General features: G+C 47.9%; 2 protein-coding genes across 3 annotated transcripts in view; one reads left to right on the top strand and one right to left on the bottom strand.

The window, feature by feature from the left end:
- The window catches only part of LOC123761547 (glutamyl aminopeptidase), a 705879-nt gene that overhangs the window by 203098 nt on the left and 476450 nt on the right, over positions 1-26331 (bottom strand). The window lies entirely within an intron of this gene.
- LOC138368250 (glutamyl aminopeptidase-like) overlaps positions 1-26331 on the top strand; it is a 56632-nt gene that overhangs the window by 1708 nt on the left and 28593 nt on the right. Inside the window, exons 2-5 of the mRNA XM_069330801.1 lie at positions 2781-2931; positions 9197-9324; positions 14338-14541; positions 22751-22824. Of these exons, the coding sequence (XP_069186902.1) occupies positions 2781-2931; positions 9197-9324; positions 14338-14541; positions 22751-22824 (557 nt within the window). The remainder of the gene's footprint in view (positions 1-2780; positions 2932-9196; positions 9325-14337; positions 14542-22750; positions 22825-26331) is intronic.

A 26331-nucleotide genomic window follows, 5' to 3' on the forward strand; every position in this document is an offset into this window, starting at 1 on the left:
ACCAGTATGTCTAGTGTGTTACCAGTATATCTAGTGTGTTACTGGTATGTCTAGTGTGTTACTGGTATGTCTAGTGTGTTACCGGTATGTCTAGTGTGTTACTGGTATGTCTAGTGTGTTACCGGTATGTCTAGTGTGTTACCAGTATGTCTAGTGTGTTACTGGTATGTCTAGTGTGTTACTAGTATGTCTAGTGTGTTACCGGTATGTCTAGTGTGTTACTGGTATGTCTAGTGTGTTACTGGTATGTCTAGTGTGTTACCAGTATGTCTAGTGTGTTACTGGTATGTCTAGTGTGTTACCAGTATGTCTAGTGTGTTACTGTTATGTCTAGTGTGTTACCAGTATGTCTAGTGTGTTACCGGTATGTCTAGTGTGTTACTGGTATGTCTAGTGTGTTACTGGTATGTCTAGTGTGTTACTGGTATGTCTAGTGTGTTACTGGTATGTCTAGTGTGTTACCAGTATGTCTAGTGTGTTACCAGTATGTCTAGTGTGTTACCAGTATGTCTAGTGTGTTACTGGTATGTCTAGTGTGTTACTGGTATGTCTAGTGTGTTACTGGTATGTCTAGTGTGTTACTGGTATGTCTAGTGTGTTACTGGTATGTCTAGTGTGGCACTAGTATGTCTAGTGTGTTACTGGTATGTCTAGTGTGTTACTGGTATGTCTAGTGTGTTCCCAGTATGTCTAGTGTGTTACCGGTATGTCTAGTGTGTTACCAGTATGTCTAGTGTGTTACTGGTATGTCTAGTGTGTTACTGGTATGTCTAGTAATGTTACCGTATGTCTAGTGTGTTACTGGTATGTCTAGTGTGTTACTGGTATGTCTAGTGTGTTACTGGTATGTCTAGTGTGTTCCCAGTATGTACTAGTGTGTTACCGGTATGTCTAGTGTGTTACCAGTATGTCTAGTGTGTTACTGGTATGTCTAGTGTGTTCCCAGTATGTCTAGTGTGTTACCAGTATGTCTAGTGTGTTCCCAGTATGTCTAGTGTGTTACCGGTATGTCTAGTGTGTTACCAGTATGTCTAGTGTGTTACTGGTTGTGTCTAGTGTGTTACCAGTATGTCTAGTGTGTTACCTGGTATGTCTAGTGTGTTACTAGTATGTCTAGTGTGTTACTGGTATGTCTAGTGTGTTACTGGTATGTCTAGTGTGTTACTGGTATGTCTAGTGTGTTACTGGTATGTCTAGTGTGTTACTGGTATGTCTAGTGTGTTACTGGTATGTCTAGTGTGTTACTGGTATGTCTAGTGTGTTACCGGTATGTCTAGTGTGTTACCGGTATGTCTAGTGTGTTACCGGTATGTCTAGTGTGTTACCAGTATGTCTAGTGTGTTACTGGTTGTGTCTAGTGTGTTACCAGTATGTCTAGTGTGTTACTGGTATGTCTAGTGTGTTACTAGTATGTCTAGTGTGTTACTGGTATGTCTAGTGTGTTACTGGTATGTCTAGTGTGTTACTGGTATGTCTAGTGTGTTACTGGTATGTCTAGTGTGTTACTGGTATGTCTAGTGTGTTACCGGTATGTCTAGTGTGTTACTGGTATGTCTAGTGTGTTACCGGTATGTCTAGTGTGTTACAGGTAAGTTATTTATAGATCAATAAACCTGGTTCCATAAATCAACAGCCATTAATTGATTGTGCATTTAATGGCTGCACACTTCTCACTGTTCACACTGTGTTCACTGTTCACACTGTGCTCAGTGTTCACACTGTGTTCACTGTTCACACTCTGTTCACTGTTCACACTGTGTTCACTGTTCACACTCTGTTCACTGTTCACACTGTGTTCACTGCTCACACTGTGTTCACAGAATACCAAATCCTTATCACAGGATAAGGGTTTGGGATGGGACGGGGGAAGGGATGGAAGAATGGTGCCCAACCTCTTGGACGGTCGGGGATTGAACGTTGACCTGCATGAAGCGAGACCGCTTAGACCAAGTGTGTAGGTGTATAGCCGGGAACGCCCACCCTATTGTATAGATGGAAACTTCCAAAGTATACAGGCGATGAGTCACAATAACGTGGCTGAAGTATGTTGACCAGACCACACACTAGAAATTGAAGGGACGACGACGTTCAGGTCCGTCCTGGACCATTCTCAAGTCGATTGTCACAAACGACTTGAGAATGGTCCAGGACGGACCGAAACGTCGTCGTCCCTTCAATTTCTAGTGTGTGGTCTGGTCAACTTCCAAAGTATATTAAAGATTTAATCAACCTCTCAGTTTATTATATAGACGACACTGAGTATACTGTATTAATAGACCCTGGAAGGATAGTCTCAGTATATAGTATGGACAGGAATATTCAGTATATTTTATGTACAGGCATTCCCAGTGTTTTGTATGGTCGGGCACTCGCAGTATACTATATAGACGGGCACTCGCAGTATACTATATAGACGGGCACTCGCAGTATACTATATAGACGGGCACTCGCAGTATACTATATAGACGGGCACTCGCAGTATACTATATAGACGGGCACTCGCAGTATACTATATAGACGGGCACTCGCAGTATACTATATAGACGGGCACTCGCAGTATACTATATAGACGGGCACTCGCAGTATACTATATAGACGGGTACTCGCAGTATACTCTATAGACGGGCACTCGCAGTATACTATATAGACGGGCACTCGCAGTATACTATATAGACGGGTACTCGCAGTATACTCTATAGACGGGCACTCGCAGTATACTATATAGACGGGCACTTCGAACAACCCGTCTAATTATATTGCTTTTCTCTCTCGTGCAAAAGCTGGAGGTGAGACAGATGAGGTTCCTGAGCGACCCAGAGACAAAAAGCAAGGACGACTCCCCGTATGGGTACCGGTGGGACATCCCTGTCACCTACATCACCGACGTGTCCCCCCGTCAACAAGAGTGGTTCTACAGGGACATGGATAAACGTGAGACATTCAGTACTGTTCTTGTGAGATTTTTCGTTATTATTATTCTAGTATTACATCTGTCAACTTTAAACTGAAAGTCTAGATGGTCCTCCTGAGGAAGGACCTCCTTAGCTAATACGCTAAGTGTAGTAAGCAACTCATTCCCCTCTCTAGAGACCATAGAGAAAAGACTAGGCGCGAACAAACGCAGAGACCTCAAAAGTTTGAGATCCTTTTCACTGAGCTGTTGACCTTCGCTTATCGCTGGAGCGAATCTAACGAGTAGGTCCCGGGTTCTCATAACATATTATTTTGTTGTGTGGTGCTATGAATTCAGCTCTAAACTCATGAAGCAGTCTCATATGAATTGCAATAATAATTTCAGGCAACATGGCAGAACAAATGTAAATTAGTAATATGAGTGGAGTGAGATTACTCGAAATCCTTCCTGTGACACCTTTACTGACAGCTCGACACCAGCCACGAGTGCTGCACAAATGAACTAACTTGAACATATTGAGTGATCACAGAGGAATCAACCAAGCAAAACATATTAATCTATAATCACTATGCAACAACAACGAGGTAGGTTAGGAGACACGCCTCCAGTAACCTCCTCCTGTTACTTTACACTCTTTGCAGCTTTTCCCTGCAGTAGCAGTTGCAATGCTTTCAAGACAGCAGCCTATCAATGACATGACAATGACTAATGGGGTTACTGGCAACGCCAGCAACCCTCCTTAATTAAATTCTTACGTTAACACTTCGTCTATCAGACGATCAACAATCAATGACTAATTGATTACGTTAATATTAATAGAGCACTTAAGTTAACTTAATCTTGACTCCCACAGACAAATTAAACTGTACAACTGTCACTCGTAACTCGGAATTAGACAAACAATTTACCCGTCAAGCGTTCGGCGAATAATCCCCATTAATCCCTGTACTATGGACAGCTGATTAATCCCAGCGGGAGTTACGTTATCGGTTACTATCATCCATTCGATAATTTACTACAATTTCTATGTCCAAAGTGCTAAGAGGACGGCAATCATCCTTGACTATCCTCAAGCAATTAATTACTATCTCGAAGATCAATAATTAATTATACACAAATACGTCACCTCTCACGCTGGCTCAGCAATTATGACATCAGCGAAATGAATTCCCTCTGGAGTCTTCCATACCCCAATGAACTCAGGTGACTAGTGCAATCCCACGGGCCGATAACTAATCACCACGTCTACATTACTTAACAATGACTTTACTCTCCCAAGAGTCAATCAAATTACCTGTCCAACTGACAGATATTAATAACTGACGTTACGTTAATGCAACAATGGAGCTTTCATGTGAGTCGATCAACCCTGATCGGAGTTAATTACCTTGACTTCCGTGAACCCGTATCACCTGTCCAATTGACAGATAATTTGCAACAGACAGTACTTAAAATGCAAGACTTCAGCCCTCCCGAAATTCCTACAACCTGTCTGACTTTTCCTGAAGTGGCTGCTTGACTTGGCTCCCTGACCGACCAACACAGCTGTTCCTTGGAAAATAATTAACCCAAACGTATTACACACAGAAATCACAATTGCGTGATGTACCAAATGAACAAATCCACAAGGACGTGACGAGGATTCGAGGATCCTTTTGACCATGTCGTAGCTCAGTCGATTAAGGCAGCGTCTGGGATGCTCTCGGACGCAGGTTCGAATCCTCGTCACGGCCCTTGTGGATTTGTTCATTTGATGCATCACGCAATTGTGATTTCTGTGTGTAATGAAGTAAGGGCGAAGAGGGAGAACGGCCTATTGACATAGCTCGAGTGCATGGGGGGAGTTGTGTAAAACCCTGGTTTGTGCCTCGGAGAGGCTGCAGGATCCAGTAAGTTCAGTAGAACTTCGGTTTGAACTCCTTTTGACCTTGTCGTAGCTCAGTCGAATAAGGCAGCATCTGGGATGCTCTCGGACGCAGGTTCGAATCCTCGTCACGTCCCTTGTGGATTTGCCCAAACGTATCATACGTTAACTCAAATTGTCTTATGAACAATTCTTCTATAAGCAATGGGTGTTCCCTTTGTGACCTTACATTAATCTCCCTCTCAATCAACATTCACTGAATTCTGGACTTGGATGACAACCAAACATACAGAATAATAACACCAAGTCCTCGTCCCAATGACATGTTCACCCACCACACAATAAATCAACACTCGATGATCTAAAACAATTACAATCCGTTACAATTGACAATTACTGTAGAACACCAGTAAAAAACACACTCGGTGATCTAAATCATTAGAACACGGTCCAAACAATTTGCTGAACTACAGCAATAACACACACGGTGATCGAATAATTAGAACACGTATGTTCTAATTTGCTGCAACCACAGCAATAACACACTATTCAGCGGTATGCCACCAGGCTCGTCCCGGAACTGAGAGGTATGAGCTACGAGGAAAGGCTAAAGGAGCTGAACCTCACGTCCCTGAAAACAGAAGAGTAAGTGGAGACATGATAACCACCTACAAAATTCTCAGGGGAATTGACAGGGTGGACAAAGACAAACTCTTCAGCACGGGTGGGACACGAACTCGGAGACACAGGTGGAAACTTAGTACCCAGATGTGCCACAGAGACGCTAGAAAGAATTTTTTCAGTGTCAGAGAAGATAACAGATGACTCCATACACAGTTTCAAATGTAGATATGATGGAGCCCAGTAGGCTCAGGCATCTGTACACCAGTTGATTGACAGTTGAGAGGCGGGATCAAAGAGACAAAGCTCAACCCCCGCAAGCACAATTAGGTAAGTAATATTAGGTTAGTACTAGGTTTCGTGACACTATAATTATATATAGTACTTGCTGATCTCACCTGTAGTTCTCAGCTATTAAACGCTAATGTGGAACACTAAGGAGATAACACTCCCGGTCAACTTGGGCAAGTGATTAGCGATCCCACGAATTGATAATTAATCCCATAAATTCACGTTACTCTACAGAGGTGTCAGCTGTCGCTCCCGACAGCGACGTTACTCTCGCTCCACCACAAATCCACCAAATTACATTAAACGGGTCAGCCACATATATAGATAATTAAATTTATCGCAGCCTTGGAATACATAACACTTGTATAAAAACACACACTGGTATCACACCACAATATCAAATGCCAGTAAATCTCCGGTGTTACATAAGTCACTCTACCAAGAAAATGATGGCCAGAACTGGCTCTCCTCTCCGGCAGAAGACTATACAAGTGGACATGGGGCATGACATAATTCACCTAGAGATGTAATCACATAAAATCCCACCAGTATGGAGTATAAACTCTCTAGGACGGCCCTTAGCCCTAGTTCTAATACACTCTGTATGTTTCCCATGTGTCCACACACACAAACACACACACACAAGTGTCCTTGACTTGTATACCATGCAAGGTGATGGAGAAGATCGTGAGAAAAAACCTGGTAACACATCTGGAGAGAAGGGACTTCGTGACAAATCGCCAACATGGATTCAAGGAGGGTAAATCTTGCCTTACAGGCTTGATAGAATTCTACGATCAGGTGACACAGATTAAGCAAGAAAGAGAGGGCTGGGCGGACTGCATTTTCTTGGATTGTCGGAAAGCCTTTGACACAGTACCGCATAAGAGGCTGGTACATAAGCTTGAGAGACAGGCAGGTGTAGCTGGTAAGGTGCTCCAGTGGATAAGGGAGTATCTAAGCAATAGGAAGCAGAGAGTTACGGTGAGGGGTGAGACCTCCGATTGGCGTGAAGTCACCAGTGGAGTCCCACAGGGCTCTGTACTCGGTCCTATCTTGTTTCTGATATATGTAAATGATCTCCCGGAGGGTATCGATTCATTTCTCTCAATGTTTGCGGACGATGCTAAAATTTTGAGAAGGATTAAAACAGAAGAGGACTGTTTGAGGCTTCAAGAAGACCTAGACAAGCTGAAGGAATGGTCGAACAAATGGTTGTTAGAGTTTAACCCAACCAAATGTAATGTAATGAAGATAGGTGTAGGGAGCAGGAGGCCAGATACAAGGTATCATCTGGGAGAGGAAATTCTTCAGGAGTCAGAGAAGGAAAAAGACTTGGGGGTTGATATCACGCCAGACCTGTCTCCTGCAGCACATATCAAGCGGATAACATCAGCGGCATATGCCAGGCTGGCCAACATACGAACGGCATTCAGAAACTTGTGTAAAGAATCATTCAGAACTTTGTATACCACATATGTCAGGCCAATCCTGGAGTATGCAGCCCCAGCATGGAGTCCATATCTAGTCAAGGATAAGACTAAACTGGAAAAGGTTCAAAGGTTTGCCACCAGACTAGTACCCGAGCTGAGAGGTATGAGCTACGAGGAGAGACTACGGGAATTAAACCTCACTTCGCTGGAAGACAGAAGAGTTAGGGGGGACATGATCACCACATTCAAGATTCTGAAGGGGATTGATAGGGTAGATAAAGACAGTCTATTTAACACAAGGGGAACACGCACAAGGGGACACAGGTGGAAACTGAGTGCCCAAATGAGCCACAGAGATATTAGAAAGAACTTTTTTAGTGTCAGAGTGGTTGACAAATGGAATGCATTAGGGGGTGATGTGGTGGAGGCTGACTCCATACACAGTTTCAAGTGTAGATATGATAGAGCCAGATAGGCTCAGGAATCTGTACACCTGTTGATTGACGGTTGAGAGGCGGGACCAAAGAGCCAGAGCTCAACCCCCGCAAACACAACTAGGTGAGTACAACTAGGTGAGTACACACACACACACACACACACACACACACACACACACACACACACACACACACACACACACACACACACACACACATACACACACACACACACACACACACACACACACACACACACACACACACACACACACACACGTACGTCTGCACACAACAGCTAAAGTCGTCTCCTTGATGACAATGACGTTATCTAGGGGTGAAAATCTCACGTGCTTCGCGCTTCTCTTCACCTAACAGGTACTGAAGAACAATGCTGGCGGATCACCTGACCTTGAATTCAGGTTTAGAGATATAAATCACCAAATACGACACAGGGGGTACTTACTCAATTATACGGCCGGCCCATTCACACATCCTCTCATGCACACACACTGCTGTAGCACTGTAGTCTCTTAGTACGGCGATAGCTAGGCTAGAGTAGTCCGTGTGGAGCCCATACGGCTCGGCTCAGTTTGTACACCTTCACTAGGACGGCTTCGCAGCTCCCTCAGGGCGAAGCGTGGTACACGTACACACGGGCACCGAACACTGTGAGCGTTTCTGTTTACCGAAATTCCCACAAATATGTAGGGGAAACTGCCCTGAGCACTGGGCAAGATATTCCCAGATCTCTCTACTGCTAAATGACACTAGTAGATCAGACGAAGTCTGATTGATGGCTGGAGACGGGGACTTATGACAGTGTTGCACTCAGCTCGTATGGCTTACCCACTTCTCCCTTCCAGTTAATGTACTTCCTTTATATCACACCCAAATACGACGAGATCCCAGATTCTGGTATGTTCCCAGCGGACCCTCATCCTTTGTGCGAGTATATGAAGATGTACTAGAAGCCGCTAGAGACACCAGTTTCACTTGGCTGGTCGAAACCCTGTCTGACCAGCATACTGTCTATGGCAGGATGCCGTCCTGATGCCAGGCCGGCAGGGTGCCGGCTTCACCGTCTCTTCTCAAACTAGCCAGAGAGACGCGCACCTCAGGCCTATACCTTTTGGCCAATCACAGGCCACTTGCTTGGCGAGCAAAGTGGCGTCCCCGAGGCGTCTGCCATGGCTGCCATGGCTGCCATGGCTGCCATGGGGACAGCTCGGCGGCGGCTGGCCACCTCAAGCCTCCCTGCTTCCTCTCGCCGCTCTCTCTCCCTTAATCTTACACTTATAAACTGCTACACGCTCTCTTTTCTCAAATGTGCTTCAACGGCCATTTACGTGCCCAGTGCACGGGAGTGTACGTGCACCTACACTGCACCACACGTGCAGAGTAGGTGGTTTGGTGGTTTGCAGTGAAGGTGGTTTGTAGTGTTGGTGGTTTGCAGTGTAGGTGGTTTCATTATACAATTTCTGTGTTATCATTCATTGTATTATTTATACAATGAACCTCAGTTCTGGGATTTATCTTTTATTATTTATATCTTTATCTCTCAAAACAAGCTTTATTTTTCAGTTACGTCAAGTTCTTTGAAGATGTGTTGTGATAATGTGTTATATTCCGGCAGTGACCTTGAGGAAGCCGGCGGGCGCGTCTTGGGTCAAGGTCAACCTCGGCCACTATGGCTACTACCGGGTCAACTACCAACCCTCCATGTGGCAACACCTCATCTCCCTCCTCCTTAACAACTCTCAGGTAGTTAGCTGCATCTCTCTCTCTCTCTCTCTCTCTCTCTCTCTCTCTCTCTCTCTCTCTCTCTCTCTCTCTCTCTCTCTCTCTCTCTCTCTCTCTCTCCCCTGCACCCTCCCCCCTCCACTCTCTCTCTCTCCCCTGCACCCTCCCCCCTCCACTCTCTCTCTCTCCCCTGCACCCTCCCCCCTCCACTCTCTCTCTCTCCCCTGCACCCTCCCCCCTCCACTCTCTCTCTCTCCCCTGCACCCTCCCCCCTCCACTCTCTCTCTCTCTCTCTCTCTCTCTCTCTCTCTCTCTCTCTCTCTCTCTCTCTCTCTCTCTCTCTCTCTCTCTCTCCCCTGCACCCTCCCCCCTCCACTCTCTCTCTCTCCCCTGCACCCTCCCCCCTCCACTCTCTCTCTCTCTCTCCCTCCGTCTCTGCCTCTTTTGTTTCTGATAATAATATCAGAATATTGTTATTACTCTACCACCGCTACTATCCACGATCTGCCAACCATCATCAGTACCACAACTACCACAACCACTAACAACATGCTCTCTCCCTACACTCACACCACCTCCACCATCAACCACCACACGCTCACCACTTTCTCAAGGAAAAGATGGCGAGGATGAAGCTGGTGATGATGTAAAGAGAAGGAGCTTGAAACACACCGCCAGCATGGGTTCAGGGATGGTAAACAGTGCCTCACACGACTCATACAATTATATGACCACGCGCCAAATTTAGTCAAGAAAAAGAAAGCCTTATGGCATAGTTTGTCAGAAAGCCTTTGACACTGTTCTCCATAAGAGGCTGTTACAAAAGTTGGAGCAACAGGCAGGAGTAAAGGTTAGGTGCTCCAGTGGATAATGGAGTATCTAAGCAACAGGAAACAACGAGTAACTTCGTGATCACCTTGTCTCCTGTGCCATTCAAGTCCAGTACGTGCTCACCATAGCCCGTGCTATTTGGAACTTTTTGTTTTGAGTAGCTGAAGCTATAACAACAAACAACAGCAAGTAACTGTGAGGGGAAGACTTCAGAGTAGCGAGATGACACCAGCGGAGTCCCACAGGGCTCTGTACTTGGACTTATCCTGTTTCTGATATATGTAAACGATTATTACTCTCAATGTTTGCTGATGATGCCAAAATTACGAGAAGAATCAAGACAGATGAAGATAGACAGAGACTACAGGATGACCTGGACAAACTTGAGGAATGGTCTAGATAATGGCTACTAAAATTTAACTCAGGAAAGTGTAAAGTAATGAAATTAGGTGAAGGGAGCAGGAGGCTGATCACAAGATACCATCTGGGAGGTGAAATCCTGCAAGAGACAAATAGAGAGAAAGATCTGGTGATTGATACCACACCGAACCTGTCCCCAGAGGCCCACGTCAAAAGGGTACCAATAGTGGCATATACTAGACTGGCCAAGATAATAACTACCTTTAGAAACGTGTGTGCGGAATTATTCAGAATCTTGGATACTATATGTCAAATCAATCCTAGAGTGTGCAGCTCCAGCCTGGAGTCCACCCCTAGTTAAACAAAAGACAAGGTTAGAGAAGATTCTGAGGTATGCCACCAAAATGGTCCCATAACTGAGAGGTATGAGTTACAAGGAAAGACTACCCGAATTAAACCTCACGTCTCTGGAAGACAGATGGGTTAGGAGAGACGTATATGATCACCACAGAAAAAATTCTCAAAGGAATTGATAGGGTGGACAAAGATAAACCATTTAGCATAGGTGGAACACGAACAAGGGAACACAGGTGGAAACTTTGTACTCAAATGGTCCACAGAGACATTAGTGTCACGGTAGTTAACAAATGGGATGTATTAGGCAGTGATGTGCTGGAGCCTGACTCAACACACAGTCTCAAGTGTAGATATGATAGAGCCCAATAGGCTCAGGAACCTGTACACCTGTTGATTGACAGATCGAAGTCGGGACCAGAGAGCTGAAGCTCAACCCATGCAAGCACAACTTGGTGAGTACTCGCTACCACCAACCATAACAACTCATCACTCACCACAACTCATTACTCACCACAACTCATCACTCACCACAACTCATCACTCACCACAACTCATCACTCACCACAACTTATCACTCACCACAACTCATCACTCACCACAACTCATTACTCACCACAACTCGTCACTCACCACAACTCATCACTCACCACAACTCGTCACTCACCACAACTCATCACTCACCACAATTCATCACTCACCACAACTCATCACTCACCACAACTCATCACTCACCACAACTCACTACTCACCACAACTCATCACTCACCACAACTCACCACTCCCCACAACTCGTCACTCACCACAACTCATCACTCACCACAACTCACTACTCACCACAACTCATTACTCACCACAACTCATCACTCACCACAACTCATTACTCACCACAACTCATTACTCACCACAACTCATCACTCACCACAACTCATTACTCACCACAACTCATCACTCACCACAACTCATCACTCACCACAACTCATCACTCACCACAACTCATCACTCACCACAACTCATCACTCACGAGAACCATCGACTCCACCTACCGCCAAGTGATCATTGTTTACAAATACACTAACAAGAAAAAAACAAAAGTTCTGGAACCCAGCACAGTCATCACCACCACCGGCACAGTCATCACCACCACCAGCACAGTCATCACCACCACCAGCACAGTCATCACCACCACCAGCACAGTCATCACCACCACCAGCACAGTCATCACCACCACCAGCACAGTCATCACCACCACCAGCACAGTCATCACCACCACCAGCACAGTCATCACCACCATCAGCACAGTCATCACCACCACCAGCACAGTCATCACCACCACCAGCACAGTCATCACCACCACCAGCACAGTCATCACCACCAGCACAGTCATCACCACCATCAGCACAGTCATCGCCACCATCAGCACAGTCATCACCACCAGCACAGTCATCACCACCACCAGTACAGTCATCACCACCATCACCACCACCAGCACAGTCATCACCACCATCAGCACAGTCATCACCACCACCAGCACAGTCATCACCACCACCAGCACAGTCATCACCACCACCAGCACAGTCATCACCACCACCAGCACAGTCATCACCACCACCAGCACAGTCATCACCACCATCACCACCACCAGCACAGTCATCACCACCACCAGCACAGTCATCACCACCATCACCACCACCAGCACAGTCATCACCACCATCACCACCACCAGCACAGTCATCACCACCAGCACAGTCATCACCACCACCAGCACAGTCATCACCACCATCACCACCACCAGCACAGTCATCACCACCACCAGCACAGTCATCACCACCACCAGCACAGTCATCACCACCATCACCACCACCAGCACAGTCATCACCACCAGCACAGTCATCACCACCACCAGCACAACCATCACCACCACCGGCACAGTCATCACCACCACCAGCACAGTCACCACCACCAGCACAGTCATCACCACCACCAGCACAACCATCACCACCACCGGCACAGTCATCACCACCACCAGCACAACCATCACCACCACCGGCACAGTCATCACCACCACCAGCACAGTCATCACCACCACCGGCACAGTCATCACCACCACCAGCACAATCATCACCACCATCAGCACAGTCATCACCACCACCAGCACAATCATCATCACCACCAGCACAGTCATCACCACCACCGGCACAGTCATCACCACCATCAGCACAGTCATCACCACCACCAGCACAATCATCACCACCACCAGCACAGTCATCACCACCACCAGCACAGTCATCACCACCACCGGCACAGTCATCACCACCACCAGCACAATCATCACCACCATCAGCACAGTCATCACCACCACCAGCACAGTCATCACCACCACCAGCACAGTCATCACCACCACCAGCACAGTCATCACCACCACCAGCACAGTCATCACCACCACCAGCACAGTCATCACCACCACCAGCACAGTCATCACCACCACCAGCACAGTCATCACCACCAGCACAGTCATCACCACCATCAGCACAGTCATCGCCACCATCAGCACAGTCATCACCACCACCAGCACAGTCATCACCACCACCAGTACAGTCATCACCACCATCACCACCACCAGCACAGTCATCACCACCACCAGCACAGTCATCACCACCACCAGCACAGTCATCACCACCACCAGCACAGTCATCACCACCACCAGCACAGTCATCACCACCACCAGCACAGTCATCACCACCACCAGCACAGTCATCACCACCACCAGCACAGTCATCACCACCAGCACAGTCATCACCACCATCAGCACAGTCATCGCCACCATCAGCACAGTCATCACCACCACCAGCACAGTCATCACCACCACCAGCACAGTCATCACCACCACCAGCACAGTCATCACCACCACCAGCACAGTCATCACCACCACCAGCACAGTCATCACCACCAGCACAGTCATCACCACCATCAGCACAGTCATCGCCACCATCAGCACAGTCATCACCACCACCAGCACAGTCATCACCACCACCAGTACAGTCATCACCACCATCACCACCACCAGCACAGTCATCACCACCACCAGCACAGTCATCACCACCACCAGCACAGTCATCACCACCACCAGCACAGTCATCACCACCACCAGCACAGTCATCACCACCACCAGCACAGTCATCACCACCACCAGCACAGTCATCACCACCACCAGCACAGTCATCACCACCACCAGCACAGTCATCACCATCACCAACCACTACCATCACAACAACCACACACCATCACCAACCACTACCATCACAACAACCACCCACCATCACCAACCACTACCATCACAACAACCACACACCTTCACCAACCACTACCATCACAACAACCACCCACCATCACCAACCACTACCATCACAACAACCACACACCATCACCAACCACTACCCCTCACAACAACCACCCACCTTCAACAACTACAACAACTCCTCCCTGCAGGTCCTGAACGTGACAGACAGAGCGGGTCTGCTGGACGACGCCTTCAACCTGGCCGGTGCGGGCTACCTGCCCTACGACACCGCCCTCTCCCTGGTGGCCTACATGAGGAGTGAGAGCCACTACATCGCCTGGAGCACCGTCACCTCTCACCTCGACCGTATGGCCAGGCTCCTCAGGACTACTAAAGTCTACCCCTACTTCAGGGTCAGTATAGTTGTGTACTGGTGTATGTTGTGTGGGGGCATTGTGTACTGGTGTATGGTGTGTGGGGGGCATTGTGTACTGGTGTATGTTGTGTGGGGGCATTGTGTACTGGTGTATGGTGTGTGGGGGGCATTGTGTACTGGTGTATGTTGTGTGGGGGCATTGTGTACTGGTGTATGGTGAGTGTGGGGGCATTGTGTACTGGTGTATGGTGTGTGGGGGCATTGTGTACTGGTGTATGTTGTGTGGGGGGCATTGTGTACTGGTGTATGGTGTGTGTGGAGGCATTGTGTACTGGTGTATGGTGAGGGGGCATTGTGTACTGGTGTATGGTGAGTGTGGGGGCATTGTGTACTGGTGTATGGTGTGGGGGGGCATTGTGTACTGGTGTATGTTGTGTGGGGGGCATTGTGTACTGGTGTATGTTGTGTGTGGGGGCATTGTGTACTGGTGTATGTTGTGTGTGGGGCATTGTGTACTGGTGTATGGTGAGGGGACATTGTGTACTGGTGTATGGTGTGTGGGGGCATTGTGTACTGGTGTATGTTGTGTGTGGGGGCATTGTGTACTGGTGTATGGTGTGTGTGGGGGCATTGTGTACTGGTGTATGGTGTGTGTGGGGGGCATTGTGTACTGGTGTATGGTGAGGGGACATTGTGTACTGGTGTATGGTGTGCGTGGGGCATTGTGTACTGGTGTATGGTGTAGGGGCATTGTGTACTGGTGTATGGTGTGTGTGGGGACATTGTGTACTGGTGTATGGTGTGTGTGGGGACATTGTGTACTGGTGTATGGTGTGTGTGGGGGAACATTGTGTACTGGTGTATGGTGTGTGGGGCATTGTGTACTGGTGTATGGTGTGTGGGGCATTGTGTACTGGTGTATGGTGTGTGGGGCATTGTGTACTGGTGTATGGTGTGTGTGGGGGAACATTGTGTACTGGTGTATGGTGTGTGTGGGGGAACATTGTGTACTGGTGTATGGTGTGTGTGGGGGAACATTGTGTACTGGTGTATGGTGTGTGTGGGGACATTGTGTACTGGTGTATGGTGTGTGTGGGGACATTGTGTACTGGTGTATGGTGTGTGTGGGGGAACATTGTGTACTGGTGTATGGTGTGTGGGGCATTGTGTACTGGTGTATGGTGTGTGGGGCATTGTGTACTGGTGTATGGTGTGTGGGGGAACATTATGTACTGGTGTATGGTGTGTGTGGGGACATTGTGTACTGGTGTATGGTGTGTGTGGCATTGTGTACTTGTGTATGGTGTGTGTGGGGACATTGTGTACTGGTGTATAGTGTGTGTGGGGGAACATTGTGTACTGGTGTGTGGTGTGTGGGGCATTGTGTACTTGTGTATGGTGTGTGTGGGGGAACATTATGTACTGGTGTATGGTGTGTGGGGGCATTGTGTACTGGTGTATGGTGTGTGTGGAGGCATTGTGTACTGGTGTATGGTGAGGGGGGGCATTGTGTACTGGTGTATGGTGTGTGTGGAGGCATTGTGTACTGGTGTATGGTGTGTGGAGGCATTGTGTACTGGTGTATGGTGTGTGGGGGCATTGTGTACTGGTGTATGGTGTGTGTGTGGAGGCATTGTGTACTGGTGTATGGTGAGGGGGGCATTGTGTACTGGTGTATGGTGTGTGTGGAGGCATTGTGTACTGGTGTATGGTGTGTGGAGGCATTGTGTACTGGTGTATGGTGTGTGGGGCATTGTGTACTGGTGTATGGTGTGTGGGGGGCATTGTGTACTGGTGTATGTTGTGTGGGGGCATTGTGTACTGGTGTATGGTGTGTGGGGGGCATTGTGTACTGGTGTATGTTGTGTGGGGGCATTGTGTACTGGTGTATGGTGAGTGTGGGGGCATTGTGTACTGGTGTATGGTGTGTGGGGGCATTGTGTACTGGTGTATGTTGTGTGGGGGGCATTGTGTACTGGTGTATGGTGTGTGTGGAGGCATTGTGTACTGGTGTATGGTGAGGGGGCATTGTGTACTGGTGTATGGTGAGTGTGGGGGCATTGTGTACTGGTGTATGGTGTGGGGGGCATTGTGTACTGGTGTATGTTGTGTGGGGGGCATTGTGTACTGGTGTATGTTGTGTGTGGGGGCATTGTGTACTGGTGTATGTTGTGTGTGGGGCATTGTGTACTGGTGTATGGTGAGGGGACATTGTGTACTGGTGTATGGTGTGTGGGGGCATTGTGTACTGGTGTATGTTGTGTGTGGGGGCATTGTGTACTGGTGTATGGTGTGTGTGGGGGCATTGTGTACTGGTGTATGGTGTGTGTGGGGGGCATTGTGTACTGGTGTATGGTGAGGGGACATTGTGTACTGGTGTATGGTGTGCGTGGGGCATTGTGTACTGGTGTATGGTGTAGGGGCATTGTGTACTGGTGTATGGTGTGTGTGGGGACATTGTGTACTGGTGTATGGTGTGTGTGGGGACATTGTGTACTGGTGTATGGTGTGTGTGGGGGAACATTGTGTACTGGTGTATGGTGTGTGGGGCATTGTGTACTGGTGTATGGTGTGTGGGGCATTGTGTACTGGTGTATGGTGTGTGGGGCATTGTGTACTGGTGTATGGTGTGTGTGGGGGAACATTGTGTACTGGTGTATGGTGTGTGTGGGGGAACATTGTGTACTGGTGTATGGTGTGTGTGGGGGAACATTGTGTACTGGTGTATGGTGTGTGTGGGGACATTGTGTACTGGTGTATGGTGTGTGTGGGGACATTGTGTACTGGTGTATGGTGTGTGTGGGGGAACATTGTGTACTGGTGTATGGTGTGTGGGGCATTGTGTACTGGTGTATGGTGTGTGGGGCATTGTGTACTGGTGTATGGTGTGTGGGGGAACATTATGTACTGGTGTATGGTGTGTGTGGGGACATTGTGTACTGGTGTATGGTGTGTGTGGCATTGTGTACTTGTGTATGGTGTGTGTGGGGACATTGTGTACTGGTGTATAGTGTGTGTGGGGGAACATTGTGTACTGGTGTGTGGTGTGTGGGGCATTGTGTACTTGTGTATGGTGTGTGTGGGGAACATTATGTACTGGTGTATGGTGTGTGGGGGCATTGTGTACTGGTGTATGGTGTGTGTGGAGGCATTGTGTACTGGTGTATGGTGAGGGGGGGCATTGTGTACTGGTGTATGGTGTGTGTGGAGGCATTGTGTACTGGTGTATGGTGTGTGGAGGCATTGTGTACTGGTGTATGGTGTGTGGGGGCATTGTGTACTGGTGTATGGTGTGTGTGTGGAGGCATTGTGTACTGGTGTATGGTGAGGGGGGGCATTGTGTACTGGTGTATGGTGTGTGTGGAGGCATTGTGTACTGGTGTATGGTGTGTGGAGGCATTGTGTACTGGTGTATGGTGTGTGGGGGCATTGTGTACTGGTGTATGGTGAGGGGGGGCATTGTGTACTGGTGTATGGTGTGTGTGGAGGCATTGTGTACTGGTGTATGGTGTGTGGAGGCATTGTGTACTGGTGTATGGTGTGTGGGGGCATTGTGTACTGGTGTATGGTGTGTGTGGAGGCATTGTGTACTGGTGTATGTTGTGTGGGGGGCATTGTGTACTGGTGTATGTTGTGTGTGGGGGCATTGTGTACTGGTGTATGTTGTGTGTGGGGCATTGTGTACTGGTGTATGGTGAGGGGACATTGTGTACTGGTGTATGGTGTGTGTGGGGCATTGTGTACTGGTGTATGGTGTAGGGGCATTGTGTACTGGTGTATGTTGTGTGTGGGGGCATTGTGTACTGGTGTATGGTGTGTGTGGGGACATTGTGTACTGGTGTATGTTGTGTGTGGGGCATTGTGTACTGGTGTATGGTGTGTTTGGGGGCATTGTGTACTGGTGTATGGTGTGTGTGGGGGAACATTGTGTACTGGTGTATGGTGTGTGTGGGGACATTGTGTACTGGTGTATGTTGTGTGTGGAACATTATGTACTTGTGTATGGTGTGTGTGGGGGCATTGTGTACTGGTGTATGGTGTAGGGGCATTGTGTACTGGTGTATGTTGTGTGTGGGGGCATTGTGTACTGGTGTATGGTGTGTGTGGGGGCATTGTGTACTGGTGTATGTTGTGTGTGGGGCATTGTGTACTGGTGTATGGTGTGTGTGGGGGCATTGTGTACTGGTGTATGGTGTGTGTGGGGGAACATTGTGTACTGGTGTATGGTGTGTGTGGGGACATTGTGTACTGGTGTATGTTGTGTGTGGAACATTATGTACTTGTGTATGGTGTGTGTGGGGGCATTGTGTACTGGTGTATGGTGTGTGTGGGGGAACATTGTGTACTGGTGTATGGTGTGTGTGGGGACATTGTGTACTGGTGTATGGTGTGTGGGGCATTGTGTACTGGTGTACGGTGTGTGGGGCATTGTGTACTGGTGTATGGTGTGTGTGGGGGAACATTATGTACTGGTGTATAGTGTGTGTGGGGGAACATTGTGTACTGGTGTATGGTGTGTGTGGGGGAACATTGTGTACTGGTGTATAGTGTGTGTGGGGGAACATTATGTACTGGTGTATGGTGTGTGGGGCATTGTGTACTGGTGTATGGTGTGTGTGGGGGAACATTATGTACTGGTGTATGGTGTGTGTGGGGACATTGTGTACTGGTGTATGGTGTGTGTGGGGACATTGTGTACTGGTGTATGGTGTGTGTGGCATTGTGTACTTGTGTATGGTGTGTGTGGGGGAACATTATGTACTGGTGTATGGTGTGTGGGGCATTGTGTACTGGTGTATGGTGTGTGTGGGGGAACATTATGTACTGGTGTATGGTGTTTGGGGACATTGTGTACTGGTGTATGGTGTGTGTGGGGGAACATTGTGTACTGGTGTATGGTGTGTGGGGGGGAACATTATGTACTGGTGTATGGTGTGTGGGGCATTGTGTACTGGTGTATGGTGTGTGTGGGGGAACATTATGTACTTGTGTATGGTGTGTGTGGGGACATTGTGTACTGGTGTATGGTGTGTGTGGGGGAACATTGTGTACTTGTGTATGGTGTGTGTGGGGACATTGTGTACTGGTGTATGGTGTGTGGGACATTATGTACTGGTGTATGGTGTGGGTGTGGGCATTGTATACTGGAGTATGGTGTGTGTGGGACATTGTGTACTGGTGTATGGTGCGGGGGGTATTATGTACTGGTGTGGGGGACAGTGTTTACTGGTGTATGGTATGTGTGGGGACATTGTGTACTGATGTATGGCGTGTGTGGGGACATTGTGTACTGGTGTATTGTGTGTGCGAACTTTGTGTACTGGTGTATGGTGTGTGGGGGCATTGTGTACTGGTGTATGGTGTGTGTGTGGGGGCATTGTGTACTGGTGTATGGTGTGTGGGGGCATTGTGTACTGGTGTATAGTGTGTGGGGGGCATTGTGTACTGGTGTATAGTGTGGGGGGGGGCATTGTGTACTAGTGTATGGTGTAGACCGGACCACACCTGCAGTGTAGCTGCTGTGGCAAGACACTGCCACACCTGCAGTGTAGCAGCTGTCGTCAGACACTGCCACACCTGCAGTGTAGCTGCTGTGGCCAGACACTGCCACACCTGCAGTGTAGCTGCTGTGGCCAGACACTGCCACACCTGCAGTGTAGCTGCTGTGGCCAGACACTGCCACACCTGCAGTGTAGCAGCTGTCGTCAGACACTGCCACACCTGCAGTGTAGCAGCTGTCGTCATACACTGCCACATCTGCCTCCCAACTCTCCCACAAAGCTAATCTCCAACATTACGAGTTGTCTTGAGAAGAGAGCTTCAGTAGGTGTATAACAGGGAGAGGGGAGGGACTACACTGTGGTATCAGCTACCTAAGCATAACATGGGTTATATTATTATGGCTTTAAAACAGATCACTGCTAAATAGAACACGTGGCAATGGATACAAACAGGATTAATTTACATTCTCAAAATACTTCGATAAATATTGGATTCCAAATAATGTTGTTGATTCATGGAATACATTGTTAATTATTATATCGGACGTGAGGTAAATTTTGTCAAGCATTGGTTGGGCACATGAGTGGATGTGGTTGGGCACATGAGTGGATGTGGTTGGGCACATGAGTGGATGTGGTTGGGCACTTGATTGGATGTGGTTGGGCAAATGAGTGGATGTGGATGGGCACTTGATTGGATGTGGTTGGGCAAATGAGTGGATGTGGATGGGCACTTGATTGGATGTGGATGGGCACTTGATTGGATGTGGTTGGGCAAATGAGTGGATGTGGTTGGGTTCTGTGTTTAACAAGTCCTGTGTATAACAAGACCTGTGTATAACAAGTCCTGTGTATAACAAGTCCTGCGTATAACAAGTCTTGTGTATAACAAGACCTGCGTATAACAAGTCTTGTGTATAACAAGACCTGCGTATAACAAGTCCTGTGTATAACAAGACCTGTGTATAACAAGACCTGTGTATAACAAGACCTGTGTATAACAAGACCTGCGTATAACAAGTCCTGTGTATAACAAGACCTGTGTATAACAAGTCCTGTGTATAACAAGTCCTGTGTATAACAAGACCTGTGTATAACAAGACCTGTGTATAACAAGACCTGCGTATAACAAGTCTTGTGTATAACAAGACATGTGTATAACAAGACCTGTGTATAACAAGTCCTGTGTATAACAAGTCCTGTGTATAACAAGACCTGCGTATAACAAGTCCTGTGTATAACAAGACCTGTGTATAACAAGTCCTGTGTATAACAAGACCTGTGTATAACAAGTCCTGTGTATAACAAGTCTTGTGTATAACAAGACATGTGTATAACAAGTCTTGTGTATAACAAGACCTGTGTATAACAAGTCCTGTGTATAACAAGTCCTGTGTATAACAAGACCTGTGTATAACAAGACCTGTGTATAACAAGTCCTGTGTAAAACAAGTCTTGTGTATAACAAGACATGTGTATAACAAGTCTTGTGTATAACAAGACCTGTGTATAACAAGTCCTGTGTATAACAAGTCCTGTGTATAACAAGTCCTGTGTATAACAAGTCCCGTGTAAAACAAGTCTTGTGTATAACAAGACCTGTGTAAAACAAGTCCTGTGTAAAACAAGTCTTGTGTATAACAAGACCTGTGTATAACAAGACCTGTGTATAACAAGACCTGTGTATAACAAGACCTGCGTATAACAAGTCCTGTGTATAACAAGACCTGTGTATAACAAGTCCTGTGTATAACAAGTCCTGTGTATAACAAGACCTGTGTATAACAAGACCTGTGTATAACAAGACCTGCGTATAACAAGTCTTGTGTATAACAAGACATGTGTATAACAAGACCTGTGTATAACAAGTCCTGTGTATAACAAGTCCTGTGTATAACAAGACCTGCGTATAACAAGTCCTGTGTATAACAAGACCTGTGTATAACAAGTCCTGTGTATAACAAGACCTGTGTATAACAAGTCCTGTGTATAACAAGTCTTGTGTATAACAAGTCCTGTGTATAACAAGACCTGTGTATAACAAGTCCTGTGTATAACAAGTCCTGTGTATAACAAGACCTGCGTATAACAAGTCCTGTGTATAACAAGTCCTGTGTATAACAAGACCTGCGTATAACAAGTCTTGTGTATAACAAGACCTGTGTATAAAAAGTCCTGTGTATAACAAGTCCTGTGTAAAACAAGTCTTGTGTATAACAAGTCCTGTGTATAACAAGTCCTGTGTATAACAAGTCTTGTGTATAACAAGACCTGTGTATAACAAGTCCTGTGTATAACAAGTCCTGTGTATAACAAGACCTGTGTATAACAAGACCTGTGTATAACAAGTCCTGTGTATAACAAGTCCTGTGTAAAACAAGTCTTGTGTATAACAAGACATGTGTATAACAAGTCTTGTGTATAACAAGACCTGTGTATAACAAGTCCTGTGTATAACAAGTCCTGTGTATAACAAGTCCTGTGTATAACAAGTCCTGTGTAAAACAAGTCTTGTGTATAACAAGACCTGTGTAAAACAAGTCCTGTGTAAAACAAGTCTTGTGTATATCAAGACCTGTGTATAACAAGTCCTGTGTAAAACAAGACCTGTGTATAACAAGTCCTGTGTATAACAAGTCCTGTGTATAGCAAGACCTGTGTATAACAAGACCTGCGTATAACAAGTCCTGTATAACAAGTCCTGCGTATAACAAGTCCTGTATAACAAGACCTGTGATGTTTCAGAGGTTCATGGTTAGACTGGTGAGCGACCACGTGGAACGCCTCGGCTGGAACGATACTGGAAGTCACTTGGAGAGGTGAGTACATGGTCCTGTTTACTGTTGAGTGAGTACATGGTCATGTTTACTGTTGAGTGAGTACATAGTCCTGTTTACTGTTGAGTGAGTATAAAGTCCTGTTTACTGTTGAGTGAGTACATGGTCCTGTTTATTATTGAGTGAGTACATAGTCCTGTTTACTGTTGAGTGAGTACATGGTCCTGTTTACTGTTGAGTGAGTACATAGTCCTGTTTACTGTTGAGTGAGTACATGGTCCTGTTTACTGTTGAGTGAGTACATGGTCCTGTTTACTGTTGAGTGAGTACATAGTCCTGTTTACTGTTGAGTGAGTACATGGTCCTGTTTACTGTTGAGTGAGTACATGGTCCTGTTTACTGTTGAGTGAGTACATAGTCCTGTTTACTGTTGAGTGAGTACAAAGTCCTGTTTACTGTTGAATGAGTACATGGTCCTGTTTACTGTTGTGTGAGTACATGGTGATGTGGCTGTTGTTTAGAGCGGCCCGCAGGCTTACATATCCACTACAGCCTGGTTGGTCCGGCACTTCTTGCAAGCAGTTATGTAAGTGCTTCTTGAAGACTTCCACATTTGTCCCAACAATATTTTTAACGTTTGCTGGGAGGGTGTTGAACACCTGTGGACCTCTGATGTTCAGTGTTCTCTGATTGTATCTATGGCACCTCTGCTCTTCATTGGTTCTATTCGGCATTTCCTTCTGTATCTTTCGTTCCAGTATCTTGTTATTCTGCTGTGCAGATTTGGGACCTGGCCTTCAAGTATCTTCCATGTATACTGTTTCATACCTCTCTCGCCTCCTTTCCAGAGAGTACATTTTGAGAGCTTTGAGACGGTCCTAATAATTTTAATGTTTTATCGTGTCTATGTGTGTCGTATATGTTCTCTGTATTCCCTCTAATTCAGAGATCTGTCCCACTCTGAAAGCGGAAATAAGTACCGTGCAATAATCAAGAAGGGACAGCACCAGTTATTACAGCTCGGTTATGTTCACTAAATGTCAGGTCGTCAGACATCATATTTCCCAGATCTTTTACGTGTTGCTTTCCTTCTAGGACTGTGTCTGGCTGTGTCCTGTACCCTGTGTCCTGTACCCTGTGTCCTGTACCCTGTGTCCTGTACCCTGTGTCCTGTACCTTGTGTCCTGCACCCTGTGTCCTGTACCCTGTGTCCTGTACCCTGTGTCCTGTACCCTGTGTCCTGTACCCTGTGTCCTGTGCCCTGTGTCCTGTACCCTGTGTCCTGTACCCTGTGTCCTGTACCCTGTGTCCTGTACCCTGTGTCCTGTGCCCTGTGTCCTGTGCCCTGTGTCCTGTACCCTGTGTCCTGTACCCTGTGTCCTGTACCCTGTGTCCTGTACCCTGTGTCCTGTACCCTGTGTCCTGTACCCTGTGTCCTGTACCCTGTGTCCTGTGCCCTGTGTCCTGTGCCCTGTGTCCTGTACCCTGTGTCCTGTACCCTGTGTCCTGTACCCTGTGTCCTGTACCCTGTGTCCTGTGCCCTGTGTCCTGTACCCTGTGTCCTGTACCCTGTGTCCTGTACCCTGTGTCCTGTACCCTGTGTCCTGTACCCTGTGTCCTGTGCCCTGTGTCCTGTACCCTGTGTCCTGTACCCTGTGTCCTGTGCCCTGTGTCCTGTACCCTGTGTCCTGTACCCTGTGTCCTGTACCCTGTGTCCTGTACCCTGTGTCCTGTACCCTGTGTCCTGTACCCTGTGTCCTGTACCCTGTGTCCTGTGTCCTGTACCCTGTGTCCTGTACCCTGTGTCCTGTGCCCTGTGTCCTGTGCCCTGTGTCCTGTACCCTGTGTCCTGTACCCTGTGTCCTGTACCCTGTGTCCTGTACCCTGTGTCCTGTACCCTGTGTCCTGTACCCTGTGTCCTGTACCCTGTGTCCTGTGTCCTGTACCCTGTGTCCTGTGCCCTGTGTCCTGTACCCTGTGTCCTGTACCCTGTGTCCTGTACCCTGTGTCCTGTGCCCTGTGTACTGTACCCTGTGTCCTGTGCCCTGTGTCCTGTACCCTGTGTCCTGTACCCTGTGTCCTGTACCCTGTGTCCTGTGCCCTGTGTCCTGTACCCTGTGTCCTGTACCCTGTGTCCTGTGCCCTGTGTCCTGTACCCTGTGTCCTGTACCCTGTGTCCTGTACCCTGTGTCCTGTACCCTGTGTCCTGTACCCTGTGTCCTGTACCCTGTGTCCTGTGCCCTGTGTCCTGTACCCTGTGTCCTGTACCCTGTGTCCTGTGCCCTGTGTCCTGTACCCTGTGTCCTGTACCCTGTGGCCTGTGTCCTGTACCCTGTGTCCTGTACCCTGTGTCCTGTACCCTGTGTCCTGTGCCCTGTGTCCTGTACCCTGTGTCCTGTGCCCTGTGTCCTGTACCCTGTGTCCTGTGCCCTGTGTCCTGTGCCCTGTGTCCTGTACCCTGTGTCCTGTACCCTGTGTCCTGTACCCTGTGTCCTGTACCCTGTGTCCTGTACCCTGTGTCCTGTGCCCTGTGTCCTGTACCCTGTGTCCTGTACCCTGTGTCCTGTACCCTGTGTCCTGTACCCTGTGTCCTGTACCCTGTGTCCTGTACCCTGTGTCCTGTGTCCTGTACCCTGTGTCCTGTGCCCTGTGTCCTGTACCCTGTGTCCTGTACCCTGTGTCCTGTACCCTGTGTCCTGTACCCTGTGTCCTGTACCCTGTGTCCTGTGCCCTGTGTACTGTACCCTGTGTCCTGTACCCTGTGTCCTGTACCCTGTGTCCTGTACCCTGTGTCCTGTGCCCTGTGTCCTGTACCCTGTGTCCTGTACCCTGTGTCCTGTGCCCTGTGTCCTGTACCCTGTGTCCTGTACCCTGTGTCCTGTACCCTGTGTCCTGTACCCTGTGTCCTGTACCCTGTGTCCTGTACCCTGTGTCCTGTGCCCTGTGTCCTGTACCCTGTGTCCTGTACCCTGTGTCCTGTACCCTGTGTCCTGTGCCCTGTGTCCTGTACCCTGTGTCCTGTACCCGGTGGCCTGTGTCCTGTACCCTGTGTCCTGTACCCTGTGTCCTGTACCCTGTGTCCTGTGCCCTGTGTCCTGTACCCTGTGTCCTGTGCCCTGTGTCCTGTACCCTGTGTCCTGTGCCCTGTGTCCTGTGCCCTGTGTCCTGTACCCTGTGTCCTGTACCCTGTGTCCTGTACCCTGTGTCCTGTACCCTGTGTCCTGTACCCTGTGTCCTGTACCCTGTGTCCTGTACCCTGTGTCCTGTGCCCTGTGTCCTGTACCCTGTGTCCTGTACCCTGTGTCCTGTACCCTGTGTCCTGTACCCTGTGTCCTGTACCCTGTGTCCTGTACCCTGTGTCCTGTACCCTGTGTCCTGTGCCCTGTGTCCTGTACCCTGTGTCCTGTACCCTGTGTCCTGTACCCTGTGTCCTGTACCCTGTGTCCTGTACCCTGTGTCCTGTGCCCTGTGTTTCGTTTACCTTCCTCGTGTCCATCATCCCTTGGTACCTGGAACTTGTCACCATTAAACATCAGGTTGTTTTCAGTT

Source organism: Procambarus clarkii, chromosome 24 (assembly GCF_040958095.1).
Source record: "Procambarus clarkii isolate CNS0578487 chromosome 24, FALCON_Pclarkii_2.0, whole genome shotgun sequence".
In the NCBI taxonomy this organism is placed as follows: Eukaryota; Metazoa; Arthropoda; class Malacostraca; order Decapoda; family Cambaridae; genus Procambarus; species Procambarus clarkii.